This window comes from Galeopterus variegatus, unplaced genomic scaffold (assembly GCF_000696425.1).
Source record: "Galeopterus variegatus unplaced genomic scaffold, G_variegatus-3.0.2 Scaffold267, whole genome shotgun sequence".
NCBI lineage: Eukaryota > Metazoa > Chordata > Mammalia > Dermoptera > Cynocephalidae > Galeopterus > Galeopterus variegatus.
Window position 1 is genome coordinate 740769 of NW_007726378.1, and position 26416 is coordinate 767184.

Sequence of the window (26416 nt, forward strand, 5' to 3'; positions counted from 1 at the left end):
CGGAAAAAGACAAAAAGACAAAAAAAAAAAAACTGCTTCTCCATTTAAAAATAAAGAATTATTTATTTATTTATTTATTTATTTTTTAAAAGATGACCGGTAAGGGGATCTTAACCCTTGACTTGGTGTTGACAGCATCACGCTCAGCCAGTGAGCTAACCAGCCATCCCTATATAGGATCCGAACCCGGGGCCTTGGTGTTATCAGCACCGCACTCTCCCGAGTGAGCCATGGGCCAGCCCTTCCATATAAAAATAAAGAACTTTTTACCTTCATTTTATTCCCTGAGCTTTCTGTTTTCTAAGCATTGATAGTTAATGTTAAAGCTTGTAAAAAGTCTTTGGGACTAGATGAAGAATACAGGAGGCGTTCCCTTCGTGTGAAGAGCCTTTCAGGAATTTACATTCGTCGTGTCAAGCTTGGAGATTATTGTTTGAATGTTTTTTTGATAGGATCTGCCATTTGATCAAATTCCAGTGGATCCAGGGGCCGGCCTGTGGCTCACTCGGGAGAGTGCGGTGCTGATAACACCAAGGCCACGGGTTCGGATCCCATATAGGGATGGCCGGTTTGCTCACTGGGTGAGCGTGGTGCTGACAACACCAAGTCAAGGGTTAAGATCCCCTTACCGGTCATCTTTAAAAAAAAAAAAAAAAATCCAGTGGATCCTGTAATCATAATCTCATGGCATCATTTGTCTTAACATTTGCAGTGTACAAATGATATTAGTTTCTCTTTTTTGGACAAGAAGAGAGATCCAGTGCAGGCAGTGGAGAAGGGGCAGCGGGTTCATGGTGGTCTCTAACAGGATCTGGCTTTGGAGTTTGGTCTCATTTACCTGTTCACGTGGATGGAGTTGTTCAGTCTCCTGTTGATCACCTTTTGGGTGATCAGCTGCTGTTTTCTGAAAGGCGTTTCAGGTCTGGTTATCCACAGTTTCTCTCTTACTCTGGCAGGACTTCCTCCCAGCTGACATCCAGACTCAATTTGCTGTTAGCCGGGAGCTGATTCGAAATATCTACAATAGCTTTTATAAGCTTCGTGATAGAGCTGAACGGATTGCATCGAGGGCCATCGACAATGCTGCGGATCTTCTTATATTTGGGAAGGAGTTAAGGCAGGTGACCCTTTCAAATTCTGTAGGGGTGAGTTAGGTGGGGAGGGAATCTTTAGACCGGTGGCAGGCTTGGAGCAGAAAGTGTGTTTACTGTAATAACCATCATCTTGACCTGTTTCACTCCAAAAGGGGAAGAAAATGGGTCAGGCAAATGTGGCATAATATTTAGAAGAAAAAAGGTGGAGAATTTAGGCAGAGAAATGTGGATTCCTGAATACAAGTAAATTTGTCAATTTCCAAGTTTTCCCATTGTCAGGATTAGATTTTCATTCGACTTGGGAAAGAACAGACCGTGGACTAGTAATGCTTCCTTTATGCTAGAGGAGAGACCAGACCTGGCGCCAGCACTCTGCTCTCCTCGGCAGTCTAAACTTACATGTGCACACATCACTGGGGTCTTGTTGGGAAGAATTGATTCGGTAGGTCTGGGGTGGGGCCTGAGATCCTACCTTTCTCACCGACTCCCAGGTTTTGCCATGGACCACTCTTTGAGTAGAGGGGTCTAGGGTAGGAGCCACGCAGGTGCTGTGGGATGACTTGGTATTTAGGGCCATGAATCTGTGGCAAAAGGGGATATTAGCCTCGACTGCATGGTGAGCTCGAGGCCTTGAGTGTTTCCTCTCCTGTGTGTGTTTTGCTTCCCTTAGTGCTTTAGGTTCTGACACAACCCCCCTGCCCTCCTGGGCCACTCTGAACAGCAGCACGTGGGGGTCCCTTAAGCAGGCTCTGAAAGGCCTGTCTGTGGAGTTTGCACTGCTCGCCGACAAGGCTGCACAACAGGTGAGTGGATTTGTTCTCTGCAGGCACCTGTTCCAGAGAACATTCTATACCTTGGCATGAGGGAGCACCTCTGTCTTAGATCGACTTCAAAGTTCTGAGTCTTGAGTGAGTGAGCACCTGTTCCCTGGGTGGGAACTGCCAGTCCCCATCTGTTCTGGGTGGCTCCCCTGAGCCATTTACACTTTTGAGATGGTTGCCAGTAACAAAAACAAATCGGGTTCTGGTCTTTTGAGTGTTGACTTTGCTGAGATAAGAAGAGAGAATCTGTCCTTGAAAATGTAATCTTGGACTTCTAAGGATACTTCTGGGTGGACCAGATAGTTCCCATTTTGCTCTCTGAGTCAACTAGTATTTGCCACACGGTAACTAACTCATCAGAATAATAACTAAGCTCTCAGCACCCCAGGAGACTCCCTGCCCTTTTTACGCTTGACACCCAGTTATCCTCAGGAAGTACTTCTGCTGTATAGGTTGGAGCTGATTTTAGAAATCCGCAAAGAATTTTGTAGTCATTTGAGATTAATTTGAAGATGCAGTGTTTACCATTAAATTTAAAGGTTTAAGTGGGTGCTATTTATCAGAATGTTACATTTTTTTTTTTTGTCTTTTTTCATGCCCGGCAACGGATCGTGACCCTCAGTGTCGTGCCCGTACCGGGCCGGGACCGGCAACGGGATCGCAACCCTCGGTGTTGCTCCCGCACCTCGCTCAGCCAGTGAGCGGGAACCGGTCTGCATGTGGGATCCGAACCCTCGGCGGGAGCGCCACCGCGCTCCCAAGTGGCGCACTGTAGCAGTGCGCCACCGGGCCGGCCCCAGAATGTTACATAATTTTGAGGGTGAAAGCTTGCTGCCTATTTCTTGGGAAAATGGTCTTTAAGCTGCTAGTAGATATTCTTAAATGAATTAAAATACTGTATTTGTTAAGGCCGTGCTTCCTTCCTGAAACGTGAAGCTCTTTAGTTACTTGGTATGTGGTAGATTCACCTGTTGTGGAGTTGGGACTTTTCATGCTGGAGGTTGGGCACTCTCAGATGCCCATGTTTTCATGTTAAAGATGGAATTTGATCTCTTTGCTGGAATGGAAAGCCCTGGGTTTTCTTCCTCTTCTGCACCCTGTGCCTTTTGTGTTCCCCTTAGAAACTGAGCTTAGGGCAGTGATGGTGTCTCTCCACTGGCACTGGGTCCCTTCCACTTCCATGTCTGACTGCCCACCTTTCCAACGTGGAGAGGACCAAGGAAGTGGTGCTGGGGGGCTTGATGGGATAGAAAGGCAGTAGGGCCTGGGGCAGCCTGCTCTGCACTTTGCGCTCTGTGCCGTGACCTTGCTCAAGTTACTTTGGTCTCTGGGCCTTACTTTCTGCATCAATTAAATACAGGAGGCTTAGACTAGATCATTAAAAGAATTTTTTTTTTTTTAAGCCCGTTGAACCTTTTCCCCAAGCTTGGTGTGTAAAATGTAAAAGCAAAGCTGTTCTGGTTGTAGTTGCGGGGACACAGACCCCTGCCACACTCAGCTACCTCTTCAGTAGGTAGCCCCCAGCAGGGGCTCCAAGAATCCCTGGGGATCCTGCAGAGCACAGGATGAAAATCACTAGTTAGCTGATTTCCAAGGTCTTTTTTTTTTTTTTCCTTTTTGTCTTTTTTCGTGACCGGCAACGGATCACAACCCTCAGTGTCGCGCCCGTACCGGACCGGGACCGGCAACGGGATCGCAACCCTCGGTGTTGCTCCCGCAGCTCGCTCAGCCAGTGAGCGGCCGGTCTGTATGTGGGATCCGAACCCTCGGCGGGAGCGCCGCCGCGCTTCCCAAGCGGCGCACTATAGCAGTGCGCCACCGGGCCGGCCCCCAAGGTCTTTTCTGATTCAGATTTGGATGCTGTGTTTCCACCTTGAAGAGTGAGAAAAGGTTCAGGCTTCTGATTTGGTAGAAGTTTGCAGTTTGAGGTTCTTCCCAGCTTTGTGATTCTTTGATATTTCATGAACTCTGTTTTGAAATTTATTGTCTAGAGAAGTACGTTTCCTGAATATTCCTCACTGTCCTTGGTTATAGTGAAATTAATAGTTTTAATATGAAACTGGATCAAAGAACCCATCAGGACTTTCAACTGATACAGCTAAAATTCCATTTTACCCTTGTAGTACAAGTAAAGACATTCTAGGATTGTTTTTCCTAACTCTGTTTTTACTTATACTAGTTTTATTCTCTCTAGACCTATAAGGAGCTGTAAATAACTATATCTCAGAAAGACAAGTGAGGATCAAAATAGAGGGTCTGTTTTCTCTATGGTGATGGATCATGTGCCTTTGTTGAAAGTGCACACATTAATGGTTTGGGGTTTTGTGTGGCATTGAACCATAAATGGGGCTTGGTGGCTGGTAGCATGTGCAGGAAGGACCCCTGAATTCCCCCATCTACTGGACCAGGGAAGAAGCCTCCGTTTTCTTATGCCTTTCTACCTGGTCAGGTGGGAATGATGCACCTGTGGACAGCTGGCATTTTCCTTTTGAGTTTTAAAAACCATGAACATATTTGTTGTTTTCCTGGAACCTCATTAGCTGGAATCTTGGTTGGCTGTGGGTGTGGGACTTAGTAGTGGCTGGGGACTTTCTTGCTCAGCAGGCCTGAGGCCTGGAAGGTGGAAGGGGCATTCCAGGATACCCTGAGGTGGTGGCAGCCCCTGCTCCCAGTCCAGTGCTTGTGTTCTTACAAAACTTCCCTGTCTCTTCATATTTTCTCAGTCTTCTCCTTCCTGCCAGCACATCCCTTGCACTGAGTTCACTGTGCAGTTTATGGGATAAGCTTTTTCACTCTCTGCAACAGGTGGGGGATTAGATTATAGAAGGACTGTAGTATCCATGAGGTCCTCCTCAAACCATCGTGACTTAGGAGCACAAGCTGTTCTGTGGCCATGACCAAGGTACCAGCATTGGGGGAGGGTGTCCCCAGGGCACCTACTTTGGTTGCCTACTTGGTCCATACTTTGTTGCTGTGACAATGCTGGGAGGGTCTGTAGTGAGCCTCACAGGTCTGTGTCTGTTGCTCCTGGAGCAGGGCCTGGAGATAACGTGATGCCTGTTCTGCTGTCTTCCCTCAATGACTCGCCATCTCCAGGGCTTTGGTGCCTGCTCTTAATACCGAAGAGTGCCTCTGAGATCCGTACTGGTCGGTCTGTGCACACAGTGGTCTGTCCTTGTGTCCTGCTGAGTGCTGCTACTGGATCTACGCTGGGCAGGCCAGGGGCAGTCTCTGGGTGGTGTTTGGCTGGTGGTGCTTACTCATGTCCCCAGAGTGCTGTGGATGGCTGCAAAAGCAGGGCTTTAACCCTGTTATCACCAGGGTGTCCATTCCACTACCAGGGCTGCCCTCATGCTGCAGACTCACTGTGTGCCTGTCGGCTTGTCTCCATCACTGTGCTGCCCATGCACAAAGCTGTGAGCAGCGGCTAGAGAGAAGCCTGTGTCTGCCTGCTCCTCCCTGCCTGCTCTGGTGTGGCCCTTTCTCATCTCCTTGTGTCAGCCGAACCACCAGAATGTCTTTGTTCACTTAACTCCACGCATGTCTTTAATGTAACGTATCCTTCTTGTAGCTGCAGTCTCTGCCCTCCCTTCTGTCCCCAACTTCCTGGGCCTGTGTTTCTTTCCCCTTTTATTAAAGTAGAAGTGACGTCCCTTGTTGCCAGCAAGATCGCTCCCATTTGTTTCCCCTTTTGGACACAGCTCACAGCTTCACATAGAAACTCAGGTTTTCTGCAGTTCTGGGCAGAGCTGCTGGGGAGGGGCTTGAGGGGCCTGGCTCTCCCAGTGAGTGTGTTGGGCGTGAGACGTTGGCTTTGGAAAGCCAAAAGGAAGACACAACAGTGTTGAACAACTAGACCAGGGGTGGGCAGCTGTCCTTGCTGGACCTAAGGCCCTTGTTCCCATCAAAATTGCTGGGTTCGTGGGCGTCTCTGCCTGTTATTGGGTGGACTGGTGGGTAGAAGGGAGGGCTCTTCTGCAGGATTGGCTGGGTAGTTCTGGGGGAGTGCCTTTTCTCTGGGAGGAAGCCAGCCCAGCCTGGTTGGATGTGAGTTCCCTGGCAGAGTTTTGGGTCTTGTGTGTGTTCTGTGTTGGTTAACTCACCCCTTGTTTTCTAGGGAAAACAGGAAGAGAATGATGTGGTGGAGAAATTGAACCTTTTCTTGGATTTGCTCCAGTCCTATAAAGTGAGTCTTAGCTGCTCCTTGGTCAAGGATAGAACTTTAAAAAATGATCTTATGGGGCCGGCCTGGTGGCGCACTGCTACAGTGCGCCGCTTGGGAGTGCGGCGGCGCTCCCGCCGAGGGTTCGGATCCCACATACAGACCGGTTCCCGCTCACTGGCTGAGCGAGGTGCGGGCGCAACACCAAGGGTTGCGATCCCATTGCCGGTCCGGTCCGGGCGTGACACTGAGGGTTGCGATCCGTTGCCGGACACGAAAAAAAAAGACCAAAAAAAAAAAATGATCTTATGATCTTTCAAGGGTGTAACTCTGGAGGAATGGAAGAAGAGTCGAAAAGCCAGGGTTGTGGAGAGATGATGGGCCTTCCATAGTCTCACTCATATCATTTCCTCTTGGCTGGCTCTGGGGCGCTTTGGCCTGTGGCTCCCACAGACTTCCCTGATCTGAAAGTTGGGGGTGAGGGTGGGGGCGTTGACTGAGCTGGGTAGGAGAGACTCTGTGTGTGTGTGAGTGTGAGTGTGAGTGAGTGAGTGTGTGAGATAGCTCTCTTTAGGTGTGTGAAGGCCTGGCCAGTAGAGGTTCCGGGAAGTCAGAGCTCAGCTTAGAGTAGGGGAAGCTTTCTAACTGTTGTAGTATCCATGATAGAGTGGATCACATTGTGAGGCCAGAGAAATCCTTTGTACTGAGGAGCTCAAAGAAGGCTGGCCCAGTGCTTGTGGGAATGTTCTAGAAGGGACTTCTGCTGAGTGAGATGATAGCCAAGTGGCCTCTAAGTTCCCAGCACTATGATTCTGTGGCTAGTATTTCCCGCAGTATTTCTGACTGGGGTTATTTTAGGGTAAATGCCAGTGTATCTTCCTTTCAGAGGCTGACTGGTTCTTTTTCTACTAGAGGAACATTGGCTTTCTGGAAATTGGACAGCATTCAGAGTCTGAGGTCCAGAACCGTCCCAGTGCTCTGGGCTGTACATTTCTCCTAATTCTAAACTAAGTTTATTTACGTGAGTTTTTGGTTTGGAGCCTGGTGATGGTCTGTGCTGTGAGCCCCTGTGTAAATCAGTGCATTTCAGATTGGGCTTGATGGACTTCTTTGTGGTTTGAGTTGTGGTTTGAGTCTGGGCCTGACACCTGAACTACTCTGTTTCATGAGCATTTTCCTGAGTGTGAAGTGGGGGTGTGTGGGGGGTGGCTGTTACTGAAGAGGAAAAGCTGTTTCTCTGAAAAGGCCTCTTACACTGGGGCATGAACAGCATTTAGTTTTAGCAATTTGCCATGAGTCTGCACCTCCCCTTGCCACTCTGGGTTTCCAGCCCCCTCTGCTCTCTCCTCTTCAATGCTTTCTCCTGCCAGGAGGTGGGGGGGAATCTAAAGCTGGCCCAGTAGGAGGGGTCCCTTTCAGTCAGTTGCTGAGGGTGTGGGGGAATGGTGGGTGAGTGCCATCTTGCTCCACTGCAGGACCTGTGCGAACGGCATGAGAAGGGTGTGCTGCACAAGCACCAGCGGGCCCTGCACAAGTACAGCCTGATGAAGAGGCAGATGATGAGTGCTGCCGTGCAGAACCGCGAGCCTGAGTCCGTGGAGCAGCTGGAGTCCCGCATCGTGGAGGTAGGGGCTGCAGGAAGGCGGCTGTAGGTGAGTGGGGTGGGAAGGGGTCTTTCCCACACCTGGCCCTGGCTTGAACCCAGAGCTGTCCTCGTGGGCTCTCCTTGGCTGGCTCCAGGAGCGTGTGGAATGTCCATGCCCGTGTGCCCAGGAATAGAACTGGGGTGCAGTGGAGGCAGGAGAGCTGCCTCCCGTTGGCCAAAGTGACACGCCTCCCCGTTCACGGTGCTCTCTGTCCTGGCCCTCTCTTCCCTTGGTACTTTCTGAATGCTCGGTTACTACACAGAAGAGGCTGAGTGAGGACGTCAGGGAGGACGTCATCGTGGGCCTTGGTGCTCTTCCCTCCCATCGTTTGCTGGGCCAGGTTCACAGGGAGGCTCTTTACCTTGCAGCAAGAGAATGCAATTCAGACGATGGAGCTGCGTAACTACTTCTCCCTATACTGCCTGCACCAGGAGACACAGCTCATCCACGTCTACCTGCCCCTCACCTCCCATATCCTTGGGGCCTTCGTGAACTCTCAGATCCAAGGGCACAAGGAGGTGAGCCCCTCCCTGCTCCTACCACTGTAGGAAAGGGCCAGCGCCTTTCTTTTCCAGCTGCCCTTCCTACAAGCTGGCTGACCTTGAGAAATTATTTAGGAGTTGGTGGAGTTAGGGTCTGCATGTTCTTGTTCAGATCTGCTAGTCTCATATGTAGCCAAAATTATAATTGTGAAGTTGTTCTAATGATTCCTGGGGGGGAAGGGAGGTGGGAGGAGTAGAGAGACTATAAAGGAGCAATTTCTTATCTTCTGGAGGAATTCTAGAAGTCAGAGGTAAAGCATGTAGAATTCCTGAACCCTAAGGTTCAGAGAAGAAATGGTGGGAATTAAGTCTGAGCAATTAGGGAATACCATAGATTGGATATTTTTCTTAGAACCCCTGGTCAGATGGTGGCTCCTTAAGCCTTGGAGATTAAGTGCTGTGACTTGTCCTGAGACATCACAAGCAGCAGCGACACTCGCCTGGCCCAAGTAGTCTAGAGCTGCAGAAGCCTGCACACGTTTTTGGCTTTTCGTACACCCTTCTCAGCCAGCTGTGTTTGTCCGTCTCCAAGCAGTCTGAGATGCTTACGTGTCTGGCCAGGGCTGAAGAAATAATTCAGAAATGGTCACTGTCTAGTTCTTCTTTTTCTGGCATCTGTGTAGTCTCCACACCCTTCTGCTTTCTAATATTCTCTGTCCTTCCTTTTCAAGTGACCATTGGTGCCTCTTGTTAGCACTGGGACCATAATCACCTTATAAGAGGGGGAGCATCTGCCTGTGGCCACTTCCAGCTGCTTGTCACAGTGAGAGGAGCTCAGGCTCGGAATATGTAAACCCCTACCTCACATCCCAGCTCCATGGCTCTTATCACCTGTTATGACCTCGGTGGCTCAGTCTCCCTATCTGAGAAATGCTATAAAATATGACCCTGCCAGCTTTCCAACATCGGCCTGGGGACTCAGTGGGTAGGGATTGCTGCTTGGTAGCCACTGACCAGGGTCTGTTGCTGGTGCTGGGCATGCAGCTGGATTATATCTGCCCTGTCACCAATGAACATATGGACTCAGGAAATCCAGAGAGGGAGGCCAGTTTGGCGGGGGGAGCTGGCTTCTCATGTTCTGATAGAGACTTGTACACAGTCCAGGGGATGGGGTGGGGTCCAGTCTAGGGAGCTGGCCAGGAAAGCTTTTCGTAAGAAGCATGTAACATGAACTCAGACCTGAAGTTTAGAAAGGTCACTGGCAACAGTTTGAGGGGACAGGTTAAAGGGGTAGAAGATGGAGATTGTCAAACCATTCAAGAAGTAATTGCAACTGACCAGGTCAGTGGCCAGTCTGCACCCTGGTCTAGAACCAGTCATTCCAAAACCACCTGTTTGTTTACAATGCAGACGCTGCTGTGCAGAGCCTGCCTCAGACCTACTAAGTTGGAATCTCTGGGGCAGAGACTCAGGAATCTGTGCATTAATGGTACACCCTGGCAACTGGGATGGGAGGACTACAGTGGGACACCCGGGCAGCTCTGGAATGGGAGGGCCATTAGATTAGGTGAGAAATCATGATGGCTTGAGAGAAGTTCCCATGTTTTCTTGAGTTTCTGGTGTTCTCAGTGCCTTAGTAATTTTTTCACAGCAGCCCTAGGCCAAAATAAACTTTTAATAGTCTGTTTATTAAGTAGCTCCAAACAACCTCAGAGCAGTAGTTCATGTAGTGTATGGCAAATACTGCTGAGTTTCCCTGGAACATTTGAAATACTCCATTGTACCCCTGTGAGTTTGCTCTGCATCTGCTGTGCCTTTGGGCACAGTTTGGGAACCGCAGGCATGAGTGAGCTGCCCCGAGAGCTACTGTTAATGGGGCTGGAGAGGAAGGAACAGATGTAAATGTAAGTGACTGCACACATGGTTCACTGTTACAGGTCACGGAGACGTGTCAGGAGAGCAGGTTTGGGCTTGGACACCTGGGTGGCCAGTGGGGACATCAATGAGCGAGTATATGACAAGTGGGGTTGGGGGTTGCGTTCCACTTGAGGTTGTGATCACAACCCTAGACCTAGGAGATTTCTGTATTGTACGTGACTCGCTAATCCCTCAGTCTTGTAATGCTGAGACTGGACATATTTTGATCCAGTGACTTGACTTCGTCTGCATATTCCCAGGGCCACACTCTGTTTTCTCTCGTCACATGAGCCCCTGAACTGCTAATGTTGGTCTCTGACAGCACCCCACCTCCTCATGCCCATCGTATCTGTTCCTCATCCTGGATACAAACGTGCTTGGCTAGTGGTGGCCATTTATTCCTGTCCACATTTTATTCAGTGGATGGCTGTTGTCTTGGTATTTGACCTGCTGAGCCATCCAGAAGACCAGTGCCTGCAAAACTGTTAGTGAGAGTGCTGGAAATGACCCAACGGTAATGTTTCTTAACATTTTACGTCCAGCACGTTTATGGCCTTTTGGTCCTGCATGCAGGAGACAGAGGGAGGGGCCATCTGTGGCCTCTGGTCTCTGGTCCACTCCTTATTTAGCTTCTTCTGTGAAGGCCACCACTGATGTAATGGGAAGGGGCCGATCTGCCCTCACTTCTAGGACTTGCAGACCAGGAGCCTGGGGGAGGTGACATACCCCCATCATCCCTCCTGTCTCTGCCACTAGATGGGATGTCTAGAGGGACAAAGAATTGGAATTGGTGCATCAGAAAATGGAGCAAAGGTCCAAACAGGTGCTTACCCTGTTTTCTTCCTCTTCTCCCTCAGATGAGCAAGGTGTGGAATGAGTTGAAGCCCAAGCTAAGCTGCCTCTTCGCTGGACCACACAGTGTGCTGACCCCGCCTCGGTCCCCGCAGGAGGATGGCGTGTATCCTCACTAGTGCCTGAGGCCCGAGGCAAGAGCTCCCTGCGGCCTCACTAAAACTTCTTTCCAAACGATGTGTCCCTGGTGAATTCCCTTCAGATGGCAGCTGCCTCACCTCGTGGTGCTCCCTGGTCAGGGCTGATGCAGCTCAAGCAGTGGAGCTCACTCCTGGCTGGGGCTGGGTGGGCTGGACTGGAGGGGTGGTCATCGCTCCTTCCTGCCTCTGTTACTCCCAAGGTGTCTAAGCAGTGGGGTGTCCACGAAGCGATGGACTGCACAGGGTCTGCTGTGCCATGCTGTTCTCTGCCTGGCCCCCACCCTCTCTCCTTCCCCACAGTCCTGCCCTGTGGCCTGTAGCCTGGCAGTGAGAAGTGTTAGGATTTTCTGGAAGGGTTTTCTCCTGTTGCCCAGAGACAGGGGCAGAGGCAAGGATCGTTTTCACACAGCAGATGATGACTGGGGGAGTATGGTGGGGGCGCCTGCAGGTGCTGGAACAGTCGGGAAGGATGGGGGTGTGGGGTGGCTGAGGCGGCTGAGCCAGGGGGAGGGAAGGCTGTAAACCCATGCCAGCGACTCTCCTGGGTGGGTGGTGTCACTGTGCTGGGTGTGTGTGTGACAGCAGGATGGAGCTGGTGAGGCAGGGACAGCTGCTGAGGCAGAAGGACACTTGTCTTGTGAACAGTTGGTTTTCTAGGGGACACACTCTAGTGAATATCCTGAGATCCCTGGCTTGGGCTGACCTCTGGGATCAAATGTCCTATGCTCCTCCCTCCATGCACACACACACACACACACACTGTGACCCTGTCTGTACCCCGTGGTGTGAGATATGGAAGACAAAGCTGGGACCGAGATACCTGGAGGTGATGTGAACGGAGTCTTGCCCTGTCTGTCTGAGGGCTAGAAGCTGCTCTGTCCTATTTGTTGCATGGACTCCCTGCTCCTTGTGTTTGGGCGGCCGGTGTTGTACTCCACACCGTGTGGCACTGAGGATGGAAGGGCGGGGCACAGGGCAGGTGAGGGGCCCAGGGGAATGTGTTCTGTTTTAGCTGGGGCTTTCGAGGGAGGGGTCTGTGTTGCTTTGGTTATCCCCCTCTTAAACCGATTTTCTTCTTTTGGGCAACCAGAAACCTCCTCCCTGGCTCCCTCCACACACTTGCCAGCTCAGTCTTTTAGGCCGCTTCTGTTTTCAGGAGAAAACAGGAGCTGTTCTCCTGAGCACTGTGGGGTCTTGGGCCTGGGTGTGTTACTGGTCTGAGTTCCTTTTGTGGTAAACACACAGAATTCCTCCAAGCCTCCTTGGCCTCTCAGGCTTCCTTTGAGCCCACTGTTCTCATTGGCCAGGGAGAGATGTTACAAGAGCTTCCAACCGGACTACAGGATTTCTGAAATTCCTCCCTTCCAGGGCACTTGTCTGACTCCAGACGGGTTTTCTCTCAATCTGATACAGGATTATATCTCTGCCTTTGTATCCACATGCAGCTTGCAGGTTCAGGATAGAGGGGCTGCAGGCTCTGTGTGTACCCGGCAGCTAGGCGATCCTCCCTGATAAGCCGATTCACATTCACAGGCCACAGGGAAAGCCAGGGTCTTTTGGTCTAGCAATAGCCGCGTTGGTGCCATTGGGAGAACAAGGTGCTGTGATGTGGTGGCAGTGGGGACTTGGATCCACCCCTGCCATGTGGATTCTGCCTGTGTTTTGCTGTGGGGCTGGTCAGTTCCCTCCTGGCCAGACAAGAGGACAGAGTCCTCTTCACAGCCTGCCAGGATGGCGGGACCGATTGTGGGCTCACTGGCCCATATTCCTGGGTCTTGGGCTGGGTTTTCCTGGGGATATCCCTCTGTAGAGGTTCTCAGCCGCTGAGCGTGGATCTGTGCTGCCCAAAGGACTCTTCCCTCTTGACGCTGTGATGCACTTGAGCCATAAGGTGTGACCCCTGTTTGGGTGGAAGGCTGCAAGGCCTTTTCCATCTCATCCCTATTGTGGCACTGTTGAGCTTGGAAGCCCTTGGGGCTGCTCATCTGCCTGGGACCTGTCTGGCTGTAGGACTGTGGAGGTTGTGGGGAGAATTGTGGGCAGGTCGCCTGCATGTACAGGGTGGGCAAGACACACGCTTCTTACACTGGCCATGAAGGAGAATCCTAGCACCAAAGAATTCAAGATGAACTTTCTGAAAAGAACTTTACTGGCAGGCACTTCTGGGTGGGTGAGTGGAAGTGATAAGATCACATTCCTGGTGGCATTCTCCTGTGTTGGAGACTCTTCTGGAGAAAGGTCTCAAGGTCCTTGTAATGCGTGAGAGGCTGAGGGCAGGGGTGTTGGGGAGGAAGAGGGGAAAGAAGAGGGCAGGGGTAAGGAGAGGGGGTGGGGGGAGGGTGGCCACCTGTGCTTCTGGAGCCTGGATGTGGGTATGGGGCCCTTTTCCTGTGGCTAGCAGACACTGGGGTTGTTGAGATGGGAGCTTCCTTTATGGTTCATCTTCTCTCACCCCCAGGTGCTTTGTAAAGGTCAGTAGGGACCACTGGGGAGGGAGGGGAGCTGGGGACAGCAGAGGCCACCTTCCTTTTTCTGCACATTTCTTGGCCTAGCCCTAGGCTGCTGGTACACTTTCCCAAGCTGGGGGGTGGGGGGAGGGATCAGATGGGGTGGGCGGATGAGAGTCTGCTCCCAGCAGGGGGCTCCCCACACACCTCTCCAGCTGTGCCACAGCAGCCTTGCCTTGCCTGGTGGGAAGGACACCAGGCTTGGTCCTAACGGGCGACATGCCTGCCATTCAGAGTCCATTCTACAGATGTGGGAAGGCCTGAGCGGGAGCTCAGCTGCCACCTTAGCTTGGCCTACCAGCGCAGCCACTAGGAGGGTGACTTTGTAGATCATGGGTGAGGGGGAATATCTTCCTCACATCCTCCTGGCCTGTGTGTAGCTTACTCTGTGGTAATGCACAGATGCCTCCCAGTGGTTGGGCTAAGAGGCGGTGTGGGAAGGGAAGACTGTTAATTCAGAAGGTCTGATGTGGGGACATGTGGGACTCAACAGCTGACTAAGGTCAGGACTGTTCTTTGTACCTGAGGCCTTTCTCTTGCTTTGCATCAGTCAGTTTTATGTATGAAGCACTTTATAAGGCTGCAGGAATCAATTACTACTACACCCAATAAACTGGAATTGTTTACAAATGGTTTATATTCTGAAGTTTTTATCAATAAATTTACATGAACAATTGTTATTACATGAACAATTGTTATTAAACACGTGTGAAAGTTGGGTCAAGTTGTAAGTTCTTTGTAATGGGTGGTTTGAATCTCCCCCTTCTTCTTAGTGGTCCCCACAGTGAAGAGAATGGCCCCATCCTCTTGGGGAAGGGGAAGGGAACTAGCCTTTAATGCACTGAACCTGGGTTTTAACCCTGGGCCCTTGACTGTGCCTCAGTTTCTCCTCACTGTAATAAACACTGTCAGAGCCTGCAGTGCTGGGCAAATAAACACCCAGTTCTCCTTTACCAGCTGCCTACCACAGGGATGGTTAGAAATGCTGTCCCCTTTTCCCCCACAGCCCTGCACCTTCTCCTCTCTCTCCTCTGTCCATCAGTGCAGGTCATAGCCCAGTGCCTGTGGCAGCTTCTTGTGGGCAAGATGGGGCTGGTTGTGCTGGTGCCCGGTGAAGAGTATTTAAAAGGCAAAAGACTTGGGCTGACCCCGTGGCTCACTCGGGAGAGTGCGGTGCTGGGAGCACAGCGGCGCTGGGGGCGCTGAGGCCGCGGGTTCGGATCCTATATAGGGATGGCTGGTGCGCTCACTGGCTGAGCATGGTGCAGGCAACACCAAGCCAAGGGTTATGATCCCCTTACCGGTCACACACACACACACACACACAAAAGGTAAAAGACTTTATTTTCTTTTCATCCAATCACATTCTAAATAAGAAATAATCCCTGATTTGTGGCTCAGTGAGCCAGATGAATCGACAGTTTGAGCTGTTTAACAGCCAGTTCTCCAGCCTGGGGGCCCACCCAGCCTTCCGGCTAGACTCTGTCCACCTCACGCAGTGTGTAGTCCAGGATGGTATCCTGACCCTGGAACCTGAAGTACCCGTGGAATTTCTTCTTCTGAAGCAGGAGTGGGAACCAGTAGCTGTCATCGGGCCACATGTCACTGAAGGGGATTTGGTCCAGTTGGAACCACTGAGGGCGCATTTCTGTACCAAGGGATGAAAAAGAAGCGCACTGACGTTCAACCCAAATTTCAACTGGCCTTTGGTGAGGAATTAACCGAATGACAGTGTGAGGAACCCTGCCATGCTTTTGTATGTAATCCTCACGACTGGGTTTATTTTAGAGTAGGAATTTGGGCTCAGACTTATGGGCTGGTGAGTGGCTGTGCTGCGTGGGCCTCAGCTGCTCACCCTGACTGCACGCCTGCCGCTGTGAGGGGGGGTGCCTGCACGCCTGCCGCTGTGAGGGGGGGAAGGGGCCTTGTGCCTGGCGCTTACATGTGGTGTGTGTGGACGGCCTTTCTCCTAGCCAGGCAAGGACACCAGGCTTTCCTTCTCTCCGGGGTGGTAGGCAGCAGGGCCCCTGAGACTCACCATCGCTCTCCACAGGTGTCCCCTGGACACTGTCGGTACAAAAGATGTGCACGTCCATCAACTCTGGGTCACCCACGAATTCAAACACAATCTGGCCCACCTTGTGCAATGTGTCCACGGTCAGACCACTCTCCTCCTGCAGCTCCCTGTGGGCAGAGGGAGACGGACAGATGGAAGGAAGGAGGCCTTCAGTTAAAGCACGGCACCCACACCCACACACACCCTGAGAAAGGCTCTGGGAGGAAGGAGAGAAGAGTATTTACGTGGGCCTAAGTGCCAAGGGAGCCACAGAAGTGGCATGCATGGCTGGAAAACCCAGGAGGACAGCAGCTAGAATGCGTTAGTAGGTCCCAGCCTGACTGAACTTTGGAATTATTTTGAACTTTCAAGAAATTCGATTTTGGTTCAGAGGTTCTGGGGAGGGGTCGGGAGGTGGGGAGGAGCCGCCAGTTTGGGGAGCACAGTCTAGTTCAACACCCTCTATGTACCAGGTGACAACCCAGGCCTAGCAGAGTCCACCCACTTGTCCGTGGTCTCATGACACATGGGTGGCAGGGCTAGGACTGACTCTTCAGACTCAGTTCCATGTGCTCTTCTGTGGCTGAACTTCGTAGCCAACAGTGGCAGTGGTATGAATGCCTGAGCCCTAGGACACTTACTCTGGGAACCTGGTCCCTGTACTTTGGGCCTGTTTGCCCAAAGAAATGTCTTTCTAGCCTCATGCCCTTTCTCTAAGAACATGTCACAGGGTTCGATGGTCTCTTTCCTGAAGGAGGAGCTCTTGTTTTACCCTTGGTTCCACCACTGAGCCAACTCCTTGGGTTGATCACACAGGACAAATGCTTTGGGCTACTTGCTGTGCTTGGAGGAGGGCGTAAGGGGCCGAGCTCACGAGCTGGGCACACAAGGGCTGTTGCGGCTCAGCCCTCTGATCCACCACAGACAGAACCAGAATGCTTCCCCTAATAGCCTAATGCTGTTGCTAATTTAAAAATATTTTTCAATTTACATATTCCTTGTAGGCAATCTAGGAAACAAAGCAACCATGAGCTCATCACTCAGAAAGAACCCTTGGTAGGGCTGGCCTGTGGCTCACGTGGGAGAGTGTGGTGCTGATAACACCAAGGCCACGGGTTTGGATCCCTGTATAGGGATGGCTGGTTAGCTTACTTGGAGAGCATGGTGCTGACAACACCAAGTCAAGGGTTAAGATCCCCTTACCCGTCATCTTTATATAGGGATTAAACTAATAATAATAATAAAAAGAACCCTTGGTAGGGCTGGCCTGTGGCTCACGTGGGAGAGTGTGGTGCTGATAACACCAAGGCCACGGGTTTGGATCCCTGTATAGGGATGGCTGGTTAGCTTACTTGGAGAGCATGGTGCTGACAACACCAAGTCAAGGGTTAAGATCCCCTTACCCGTCATCTTTATATAGGGATTAAAATAATAATAATAAAAAGAACCCTTGGTACCATTTCAGTGTTTTTCCTTTGGATCTTTCTCCTTTGTACACCCCCTTAAAAAGTACAACCATATTATACATATTTTATACTGTGTGGCTTTTACTCAACAAGAGAGGAATGCATGATGGTCTACACCTCAAGGAATCCAGCCAGTTTCTCAACTGCTGTGTATTATGGAAGAATTAAAAACATTCAACTTCTGGTTATGGTGGAAAACCCCAGGATGCGTACGCCTTGTTCCACCAGCTTCTCAACCTGAGCAAATTGCTTCTCATGTGCTCACTTCATTCTCGCTCAGTCCCTCAGCTCAGCAAATGCCTCCCAGAAGACCTACTCTGTGCTCGAGACTCTGGGGACTCACAAGGCTGCAACAGCAGTGACACTCTGCCTTTTCCTCCCTTTAGAGAGGCTTCTCACTTCCTCACTGCCCTATATTTACTTTTGTTTCTATAAGAAATACGTCTGACCATTTATAGTTGTATGTAAAAAAAACTTTTTTTTTTTGCTTTGATCTCTAGTTATGTTAGGAACAAAATGCATGATTATTCTCTGCCCGTAAAAACTAGTCAGGGAAACCACTTTGTTAATCTAAGAAACATATGCATGTTAGGTTATATGGTCTTATTCAGATGGATGCCTCCTCAGCATAAGCTCTGTAAAAGCTGGAGAGGAAACACATCTGCTGCCATTTCAGAAACACAGGCCTGGCATGAGCATTTATTCATTGAGATGGTTAATTAAAATTGGAGTTGACCTAAAAAAAATTGTGTTTTCACTTGTGGGGGTGCAAATGGCTCCCCAATTAAACATAATAGAAGCACTCAGCAGGGCTTCACCCAACACTGGCAGCAGGCTGGTGGATTTCATTTTTAAAAATATCACCTACTGATTTAATGTTTTGACTAATTTTAGTTAATCTTCCCTGAGTACATGGCAGTGTCTGAAATATCAGTAATCTCCTCGGTGACTAAGCTAAATTCCATTTCACAGGCTGGCATAATTAGACTAAGATGACACTTACAGTTTTGCTGAAATGTCTGATTGTAACTGTGATGCTCAGTTCCCCAGACGGCAGATGGAGAACAGGATGAGTAATAAACTAAACAAAAACACGGAGCTGTAAGCGACTCCTCCATGGTGTGGGGTGGTGGGAGCGAAAGGCCCCATGGTGGCCCCGCTTTCAGTTCCCATTCTCACATCACCTTCCAGGGGCTCCAGGACTTGGTTATTAGCAGTTCTCTTTGGGGGCTGTCAGGGACATTGGCTGGAAAGGTTGGCTCACACCTTATACCCAGAGCCCAAACCTGACGCTCTGATGCACTGGGCCCCACAAACCCCAGGTCCTCAAGTGCCTGCACCCCATGGAGGAGGCAGAGGAGGAGGTGCCCTAAGATATACCCAAAGGCTTCCCCCATCCATCCACTGTGGAGGAGTGGATGAGCACTCACTCGCATTGCCCCCTGCAGGTGAGTGTGGAGGGCATGTGCACTGGCTCTGCACTGGGAGTCAAGGCCGGCTCTGGTGCCCTCCTGAGGGAACAGGGCAGGACAAAGCATGTACCAGGCTCCCCATGAGACGGACCTGCTGAAACTCCTCTCTGCTGCCTTTTCCTGAGCAGCCAGGTCCTGGGGCTGTTGCACATGAAGGAGCAGCTCAGAAGGAAGCTGGAGACAGCCCTAGTGTCTGGGGCTGATGTCCCCAAGGTGAGCGAGGCTGTCTGCTGCTGGAGTCCCTGGGACTCCTGAGTCTCGGCCGTCTGTTTGTGTCCTATTACTTGTGTGTGTGTGTGTGTGTGTGTGTGTGTTCAGGGAACAGGGGCTGGGGCACAACAGTAATTTGTCAGAGGGTACCCCTACCCTTGACTGCATCCTACACTCCAGGCTGAGAGGTGCTCAGAGAGAAGCTCCCCAGAGCTCACCAGCCAGTGTGGCACCACGCAGTCCACAAGGCTGATGGTCTAAATCAGGTAGGCAGCACATAGCCCTGGTGCTGAACTTCGACCTCAATCCAAGGGTGAGGTCTGTCCCTGTCACAAGTCTGTGAAGCGTGGAAACAACTCATGCACTGTGGCCATGCAGAGGATTTTTTTCTGGGGGAGCACCTGCCTCCAGGAGCAGGGTATGCCCTTGTAAATGCTGAGGTATCAATAGGGAGCTTGGGGCAGTCGGGCCTGCAGACCTGTCCAGCCCCAGCCCAGCCCTGCAGTGAGGCCCAGGGAGCTCTGGCAGGAGGCCTCCAAAGTGCAAAGCAGAGTCTCTAAGAGGACCATCGAGATCATTATAATAGAGCTGTGAGCAAGTGATCTAATTAAGTGAATAAGTCTGAACAACAAAAAGTCATCGCTTTTATGACTGTTCTGTGATCTGCAGTGAGATCAGGACAAAGAATGAGGTTGTGGGTGATGGGGATGGTCATGTCTCCCCATCTGAGACTCCCAGAGCCTGTCACAACATCGCCAGCTTTGCTGAGTTTATTCACTTATCCATCCACCCACCTAATGCCTACTGAGGTCTTCCCTGTGCAGGTACTGGATAAACAGTGGAAAAGGCAGCAGATGTGGCTTCATGCCACATGTCATTTATCCATGACAAAGGTGACACTGCAGTGCAGGGGAAAACCTGGTCTTTCAGTAAACAATGTGCCAAACATATATCTAAGTGGGAAAAAAAAATCTTGAACCCCATTCCTTACATTATGCACAAAAACTCAATTCCAGATGGGTTTTAGGTCTAACATTTATAAAAGTTTTAGAAGAAAACTTAGGAGAATATTTTCTTAAGTTTGAGATAGGCAGATTTCTTTATTTTTTTATTTTTATTTTTATTTTTTTGTCTTTTGTCTTTTTCCGTGTCTGGCAACGGATCGCAACCCTCAGTGTTGCCCCCGCACCGGACCGGGGACTGGCAACGGGATTGCAACCCTCGGTGCTGCTCCCGCACCTCGCTCAGCCAGTGAGCGGGAACCAGTCTGTATGTGGCATCCGAACCCTCGGGCGGGAGCGCCGCCGCGCTTCCCAAGTGGCGCACTATCCAGTGCGCCACCCGGCCGGCCCCAGGCAGGCAGATTTCTTTAAAAGGATGTTAAAAAAATGCTAATCATAAAGAAAAAAAAAATTGGGGGTTACATTAAAATAACAAACTTCTGTTAAAATATCAAGAGTAAAAAGGCACGCCACAGAGTCCCAGGGGTAACCCAGGGGCTGGCTGGTTAGCTCAGTTGGTTAGTGCACGGCCTTGTAACACTAAGGTCAAGGGTTTGGTTCCCTGTGCCCACCAGCCACCAAAAAAAAAAAAAAAAAAAAAAAAAAAAAAAAAAAAAAAAAAAAAACCCCAAAAAAAAAAAAATTTTTTTTTTTTTTTTTTTAAAAAAAAAGCAACCAAATAAAAAGACTTGAGCAGATACTTCACAAGAAATTATATTCAAGTGGCCCATTGACATTGAAAAGGTGTTCAACTTCATTAGTCACTAGGGCAAAAAAAACACTACAATAAGATATCACCACACCTACCAGAGAGGCCAAAATAAAAAAGACAGAAAATACCAAGTGTTGAGGATTCAGAGGAACCAAAGCTCATACACCCCAGTGGGAGTTTCTTTCTTTTTTTTTTTTTGTCTTTTGTCTTTTTTCCGTGTCCGGCAACGGATTGCAACCCTCATTAGTTCAATTCCTCTGGAAAACTGTTTGGAAATATCTCCTAAAGCTGAACATCTCCAGTTTTCCTCCTAGGCAACTATCTACCAGGGAAGAGCACACATGGGCCCCAAAAGACACATACAGGACTGTTCACAGTAGCTCTGGTAGCAATAGCTCCAAACTGCAAACACCCTAGGTGTCCATCCACAGCACAACAGGTAAGCTGCTGTATACCCACATGCTGGAATACTACATGGCAACGAGGAGGTGACTACGGCTACATGCAAACGGAAACGGAATGTGGGAAAGAAGCCAACAAAAGGGTACAACCTTATATTAGTCCATTTGAGTTGCTATAACAGAAATACCTAAGACTGGGTAATTTATAAAGAACAGAGGTTTATTTGGCTTATGATTTGGGGACAACTGCATCTGGCATGGGCCTCAGGCTGCTTCTACTCATGGTGGAAAGTGGCAGGCAGCTGGTGAGTACAAGCAAATCACATGGCAAGAGGAAGCAAGAGAGAGAGAGAGAGGAGAGGAGGTGCCAGGGTCTTTTAAACAACCTGCTCTCGCGGGAACTAATAGAGTGAAAACTCACTACCCCTCTTTCCCCAGGGAGAGCATCAATCCATTCACAAGGGACCTGCCCCCATGACTCAAACAGCTTCCAACACTGTCACATTGGGGATCAGGTTTCTGCATGAGTTTGGGGGGACAACACATCCAAACTTTATTAACCTTGTGTTATTCTATGTTGGTGATATTTTAGAACAGGCCAGAACCATCCACTGTGACAGAAGTCAGGGTGGAGACCCTGCTCTGTGGAGGGCAGGGTCCATCCTCCATTTCTACAAGATATACACGTTGGTTAAATAGATGGACCCACTTCTTAAAAATTCATTGATGAAATTCATACAATTTTCTATATGTGCATTATACTTCAAAAAAAAAAAACCAGGGCCGGCCCGGTGGCGCACTGGATAAGTGCGCCGCTTGGGAAGTGCGGCGGCGCTCCCGCCCGAGGGTTCGGATCCCACATACAGACCGGTTCCCGCTCACTGGCTGAGCGAGGCACGGGAGCAACACCGAGGGTTGCAATCCCGTTGCCGGTCCCCGGTCCGGTACGGGGGCAACAGTGAGGGTTGCGATCCATTGCCGGACACGGAAAAAGACAAAAGACAAAAAAAAAAAGAAACCAACTTGATTTATAAAACGTTTTCAGTCCTGGCCTCACAGAGTGCTTCTGGGGAAAGGCAGATGGGAAGCAAACAAGTATGATTAGAAAGGGTGAGAGTGCGGTGAAGGAAATAAACAGGATGGGATTTACTGAGAACAGTGTGGGTAGGGTAAGGCACCTTCTTAGACATGAAGGCTGAGAGGTTGGCCAGGAGCTGGGAAGAGAGAGGTGGGCAACAGCTTGGGGGGTCTGAAGGGGAGTCGTGAGTGAGGGGCAGGCAGTGGGGGAGAGAGAGGTGAGGCCAGACCATGTGGCTCAGTGGATGACACAGGAGGGTGGGTTTATTTTAAGTGGATTGGGAGCTTTTAAATGGTTTTAATGTGAGTGTGAGTGTGTGTGGGTTGGAGGTTGGGGAGACCCAGAAGCAGTTTGGGAGAGGCCCCCTGGTGGCTGTGTGGAGAGTGGCCTGAAGAAGGAAAGGGTGGCAGCTGGGAGACCAGACAGGAGGCTGCTGCACCTGTCCAGGTGCGGGGTCATCTGGATGCTGGATGGGTTCAAGTTCCATCTGAGGATAGAAACTGCACTCTTCCCGCTCTCTGCTTTCATTTCCCTCCCGAACTCAGACCCTGGTCTGAGAGAAAACCACCCTTATAAAAGCACTGAGAGCCTGGAGTCATGGTTTCTTATGTTTATGTCTCATTCAAGAAATGAATAGTATCTATAGTGAGCAGGAGGAAAAATCTCTTAGATCCTGAGGAAATTTGTAAGAAACCAGCACTGCCGACGGGCCTGCATGTTTGCTTGTCACCTGTAGGATGAGGAGCTGAAATCAAGCCACCTGCAGCTCCTCCCATCCAGCCTCAGCCCTCCCTGCCTGCCCCTCACCCTCCACCACACTTCTCTACATGGCCCATGCTCCTTCGGCCCTCTGGGCTTCTGTGAAAGCCGCGTTGCCACCTCCCCCTGGTCCATCGTATCAAATGTCACATCCTTAGGGAGTTCTCCCTGTGCCCAGTTATTCATCTCCCCTTGTTCTGGATGCCCCAGACAACTGGGTGTGGACCAGAGCTCCTTTCTGTACACGTCTCCTGAACCTGGCAGCCAGACTAGGTGGGAGCCTGCAGGGGCAGGGGTCGTGTCCTGTCCCTGTGTCCCTGAGCCTGGCACAGAGCAGCACTATGTAACTCTAATAATTACCTAGTGGATGGTCTCAGCAGAACAAAGACAGTTGAACAGTTAGGGCCTGCCCCTTTCTGTCCATTTTCCACACTGTTGCTTCTGCACTTGCCCCCCCAACCCCCCGCCCCGCCACATGGTCACAGGCTAGATGCCCAACTCTTAACAAATGGTCTTTCCTCCAGTGGTGGCCTCCCAGCACAGTACTAGGTGCACTGCTTGGCCAAAATGTGTCAGCTTGGCAGCAGCCTTGGTATCCACACCTGCAAGGGGATACACATGCCAGGAATGTCACATATAGGGCTCTCCAAACCTAGGGCTATTACCCACTCGTGCACTGTGAATCAACTTAGTGGATTGCGATCAGCAATTAAATAAATAAATTAGAGTATCCTTTCATGAAGTAAGGGTATCAATACATGCAACTTATTTTAGCTATACACGTATACCTGAGTGTGTATACTTCATTAGAGTATAAAACATTTCTTACTGCGGGTTGTAATAAAAAAAAGTGAAACCACTGGGCTGCAGCATCCTAGCTTTCCTCCTCCCCAGGAGCTTCTTTAGTATGTATCTGTGGTTTTGTTCTCCTCTCCAGGGAAAGTGGCCGTGAGTTTGCCATCATTTCTCAGGATAAGAATAACATTAACAGGAGCTAATGTTTGTGCTTCGAGATGTTTGCACAGACAAGCTCATTTATCCTCGCAAGCCTGTGAGGAGCAAGAAGGGCAGAGGTTGGTGTCTGGAGGACTGGGATCTTGATCTTGGGCAAGCTGCTCAACCTCTGGGCTTCAGTTCCTTCCCTTGTGAAGCTAGTTGTGTTGAGGATTAAGTGAGACTGTGTTTGCAAAAGGTTTTGGATAAAAATGATGATCAGCTCTCCCGAACAAAGGAATAAACCAAGTGACTAATGAGCCCGTCAGCCACAAAGTGAGGAAGCCAGGACTGTTCAACTCAAGCCATAATGCACAGCAGCTTCCCAAATACATTAAAAACAACCACTAACACACCACATAGTAACAGTTAAAATATTCAGCACTTACCACATGCCAGGCACTATTCTAAGCTCTTTATATGCATTTTCTCATTTAAACTTCACGATAATCCTAAGAGGTAGATACTGTTATTATTATTCCCATTTTTCAGATAAATAAACTGAGGCTCAAGGCTTACATACATGCTCCAGGTCACATGAAATCAGGGGTATGGCTCTACAGTCCGAATCCTTATCCCATGCAGATACTGATTCCATGGTCAGATCTACCCCTTCCTTACCTCTTGGCCCCATCCTCGATGGTCTCTCCTTCTTCTACTTTGCCCCCAAAGCCATTCCACCGGCCAGCCCCAAAGCCTCGTTTCTTCATGCCTAGCAGAACTCGCTGAGGTTGCAGTATCAGTACCAAGGTATAGAGCCTGGAGGCGCCCATGGTCTCCTTGGGCTCTGTGAGGAAGGCAAGACAGTAGGTCAGCCTTGACAAGGGCATGGATGGGTGCAGATGAAGCATGTGAGCTATGGTGGCCAGTGGCCAGGTGGAAGGGAATTGTGCTCTGGGAGTCAGGGAAGGGAAGCCTGGCCTTACCACCTGTGCCTTGCCTTGTGGCAGGTAGAAGCTTGCAGCTGAACAAATTTTCTGGTGTAGAAACAGGCCTGATCCTCAGAACCCTGTGGCATCAGTGCCAAGCCCTTCGCTTGACAGGGCTGATCCAGCAGGTCAGAAGATGGCCTCATCTTCCTTTCCCCACTCCTTAGCACTCTTAGATACAGAGGATAATACAAGCTTATCCAATGGCTCTCATGTCAGGCTTTGGCCTTGGCCTTTTCATTAACAGGGGCTTCTTTCGCCCTACTGAGATCTGGCCTCTATTTGCAGTAGTAGGCCTCCAGATTTCCAGGAAATGCATGATTCCAGAAAGGGGTAGGTCTGCCCAGTGAGACCTGGTTGGTCCTCCCTCCTGTGACAGGAGTTCACATTTCACTTCTCTGCTCTTTCTGTTGCTGCTTTGGGACCTGGCACCCAGAGAGGACACTGGAAGCTATAAGGTCTCTTTCTAATCCAATAGGTGTGCACAGTCCAGAGACAGACTCTAAGGGTGATGCCTTTGCTAGGGTCCCTGCTTGAGAAAGGACCCTAAAGAAATGCTGGAGGACTAGGACCAAATTTCCTATTGCTCTGTCCCTATCCCACCTGGAACCACACTTGGCTACGATGCAGGATTCAGGACATCCTCCTCAGAAGTTATGAAGTCTGAGAAAAGGGACCTGAGGCTGGGTCCTGGTGGTGGGGGTAGGTCAGGTAGAGTAAGTGGGTATGTGGTTGAGCGTCCCATGAGGCCTGTGTACTTTGTTCTGACACTGATCTGTTCATGCCCAAAGCCCTGACTTCCTGAGTAAACTTTGATGATAATCATACCAGCAATGTCAGCTGTCATTTATTAAACACTGACTATATACTTCTCTTCTAAAAAATTGTACCATTTTTCAGTTCCCCATACCGGCCAACCACCAAAAAAAAAAAAAAAAAGTTATTTCATAGATCCAACAACTACATGATTGTTAAGACTTGCTTTCCCCATTTTCAGAGGAGAGAATTGAAGCTCAAAAAGGCTGTTTGACCCAAGTTCAAATAGCAGAGCCAGTCAGTAATCAAACCTGGGTCTACTGGATGCCAAAGTCTAGTTGCGCCCACAGCTCCTGAAGCTGTTAATAGGTGGTACAATTGAAGGGGTCTTCACAGAACTACCTAATGTTAGGGGCTAGGGTGCTGGCAACAGGGCTGGGCAGCCCCCCTTGTTGGCCAGGTGGCCTGAGTTGGGTCATCTGTAAATTGAGGTCCCTTACTAGGGCTGAATGAGACAATATACATACATAAAGCACAGGGCTCAGACCCACATACATTGGGCGCTTGGCAAATGCTGGTTCCCCGGCCGCCCCCTCCAGGGGACCATGACTGATACTGGATCCCGAACACCCGGTCCCCACTCCTGCCCACTAGGCCCTGTTCCCCGCTCCTCCCTCCCGCGCTCATCAGGTCCCCTGGCCCAGCTCACCAGGCCCACGGCTCATCCTCCCCTGATCCCCTCCGCTCCGGTCCCAATCCCCTGGTCCCTCCCGGCGCGGGCCGCACCCCGGTCCCCTCTGCTCCGATCTCCTGGTCTCTTCCGGGCCCGTCTCCCGTGGCCACCCTCTTCTGGTTCCCCCAGCAGACCCGCTCGCCTGGTCCCTAGCCGGCCCCGCTATACGGTCCCACGGGGTTCTACCTCGAGCGCGCGCCTTCCTTACCGGAGCTCCACTTCCGGAGGC

The 26416-nt window shown here is 50.3% G+C and overlaps 2 protein-coding genes across 3 annotated transcripts in view; one reads left to right on the forward strand and one right to left on the reverse strand.

The window, feature by feature from the left end:
- SNX8 (sorting nexin 8) overlaps positions 1-11148 on the forward strand; it is a 115898-nt gene extending 104750 nt beyond the window's left edge. Inside the window, exons 6-11 of the mRNA XM_008566757.1 lie at positions 957-1117; positions 1765-1897; positions 6033-6101; positions 7553-7702; positions 8092-8241; positions 10980-11148. Coding sequence (XP_008564979.1) covers positions 957-1117; positions 1765-1897; positions 6033-6101; positions 7553-7702; positions 8092-8241; positions 10980-11093 — 777 coding nt within the window. The 3' untranslated portion in view covers positions 11094-11148. The remainder of the gene's footprint in view (positions 1-956; positions 1118-1764; positions 1898-6032; positions 6102-7552; positions 7703-8091; positions 8242-10979) is intronic.
- A 3798-nt stretch (positions 11149-14946) lies between these two features.
- On the reverse strand, positions 14947-26409 carry NUDT1 (nudix (nucleoside diphosphate linked moiety X)-type motif 1). Of its 2 annotated transcripts, none has more exons than XM_008566747.1 (4): positions 26396-26409; positions 24391-24556; positions 15660-15805; positions 14947-15269 (listed from the first exon to the last, which is right to left on the reverse strand). In XM_008566747.1, the coding sequence occupies exons 2-4, from the start codon at positions 24540-24542 to the stop codon at positions 15097-15099; spliced, it is 471 nt and encodes a 156-aa protein (XP_008564969.1). In that variant the 5' UTR covers positions 24543-24556; positions 26396-26409; the 3' UTR covers positions 14947-15096. The 2 variants fall into 2 exon arrangements, with proteins under 2 accessions (XP_008564969.1, XP_008564968.1); XM_008566746.1 differs by lacking the exon at positions 26396-26409 and adding an exon at positions 26164-26367.
- Positions 26410-26416: the final 7 nt, after the last annotated feature.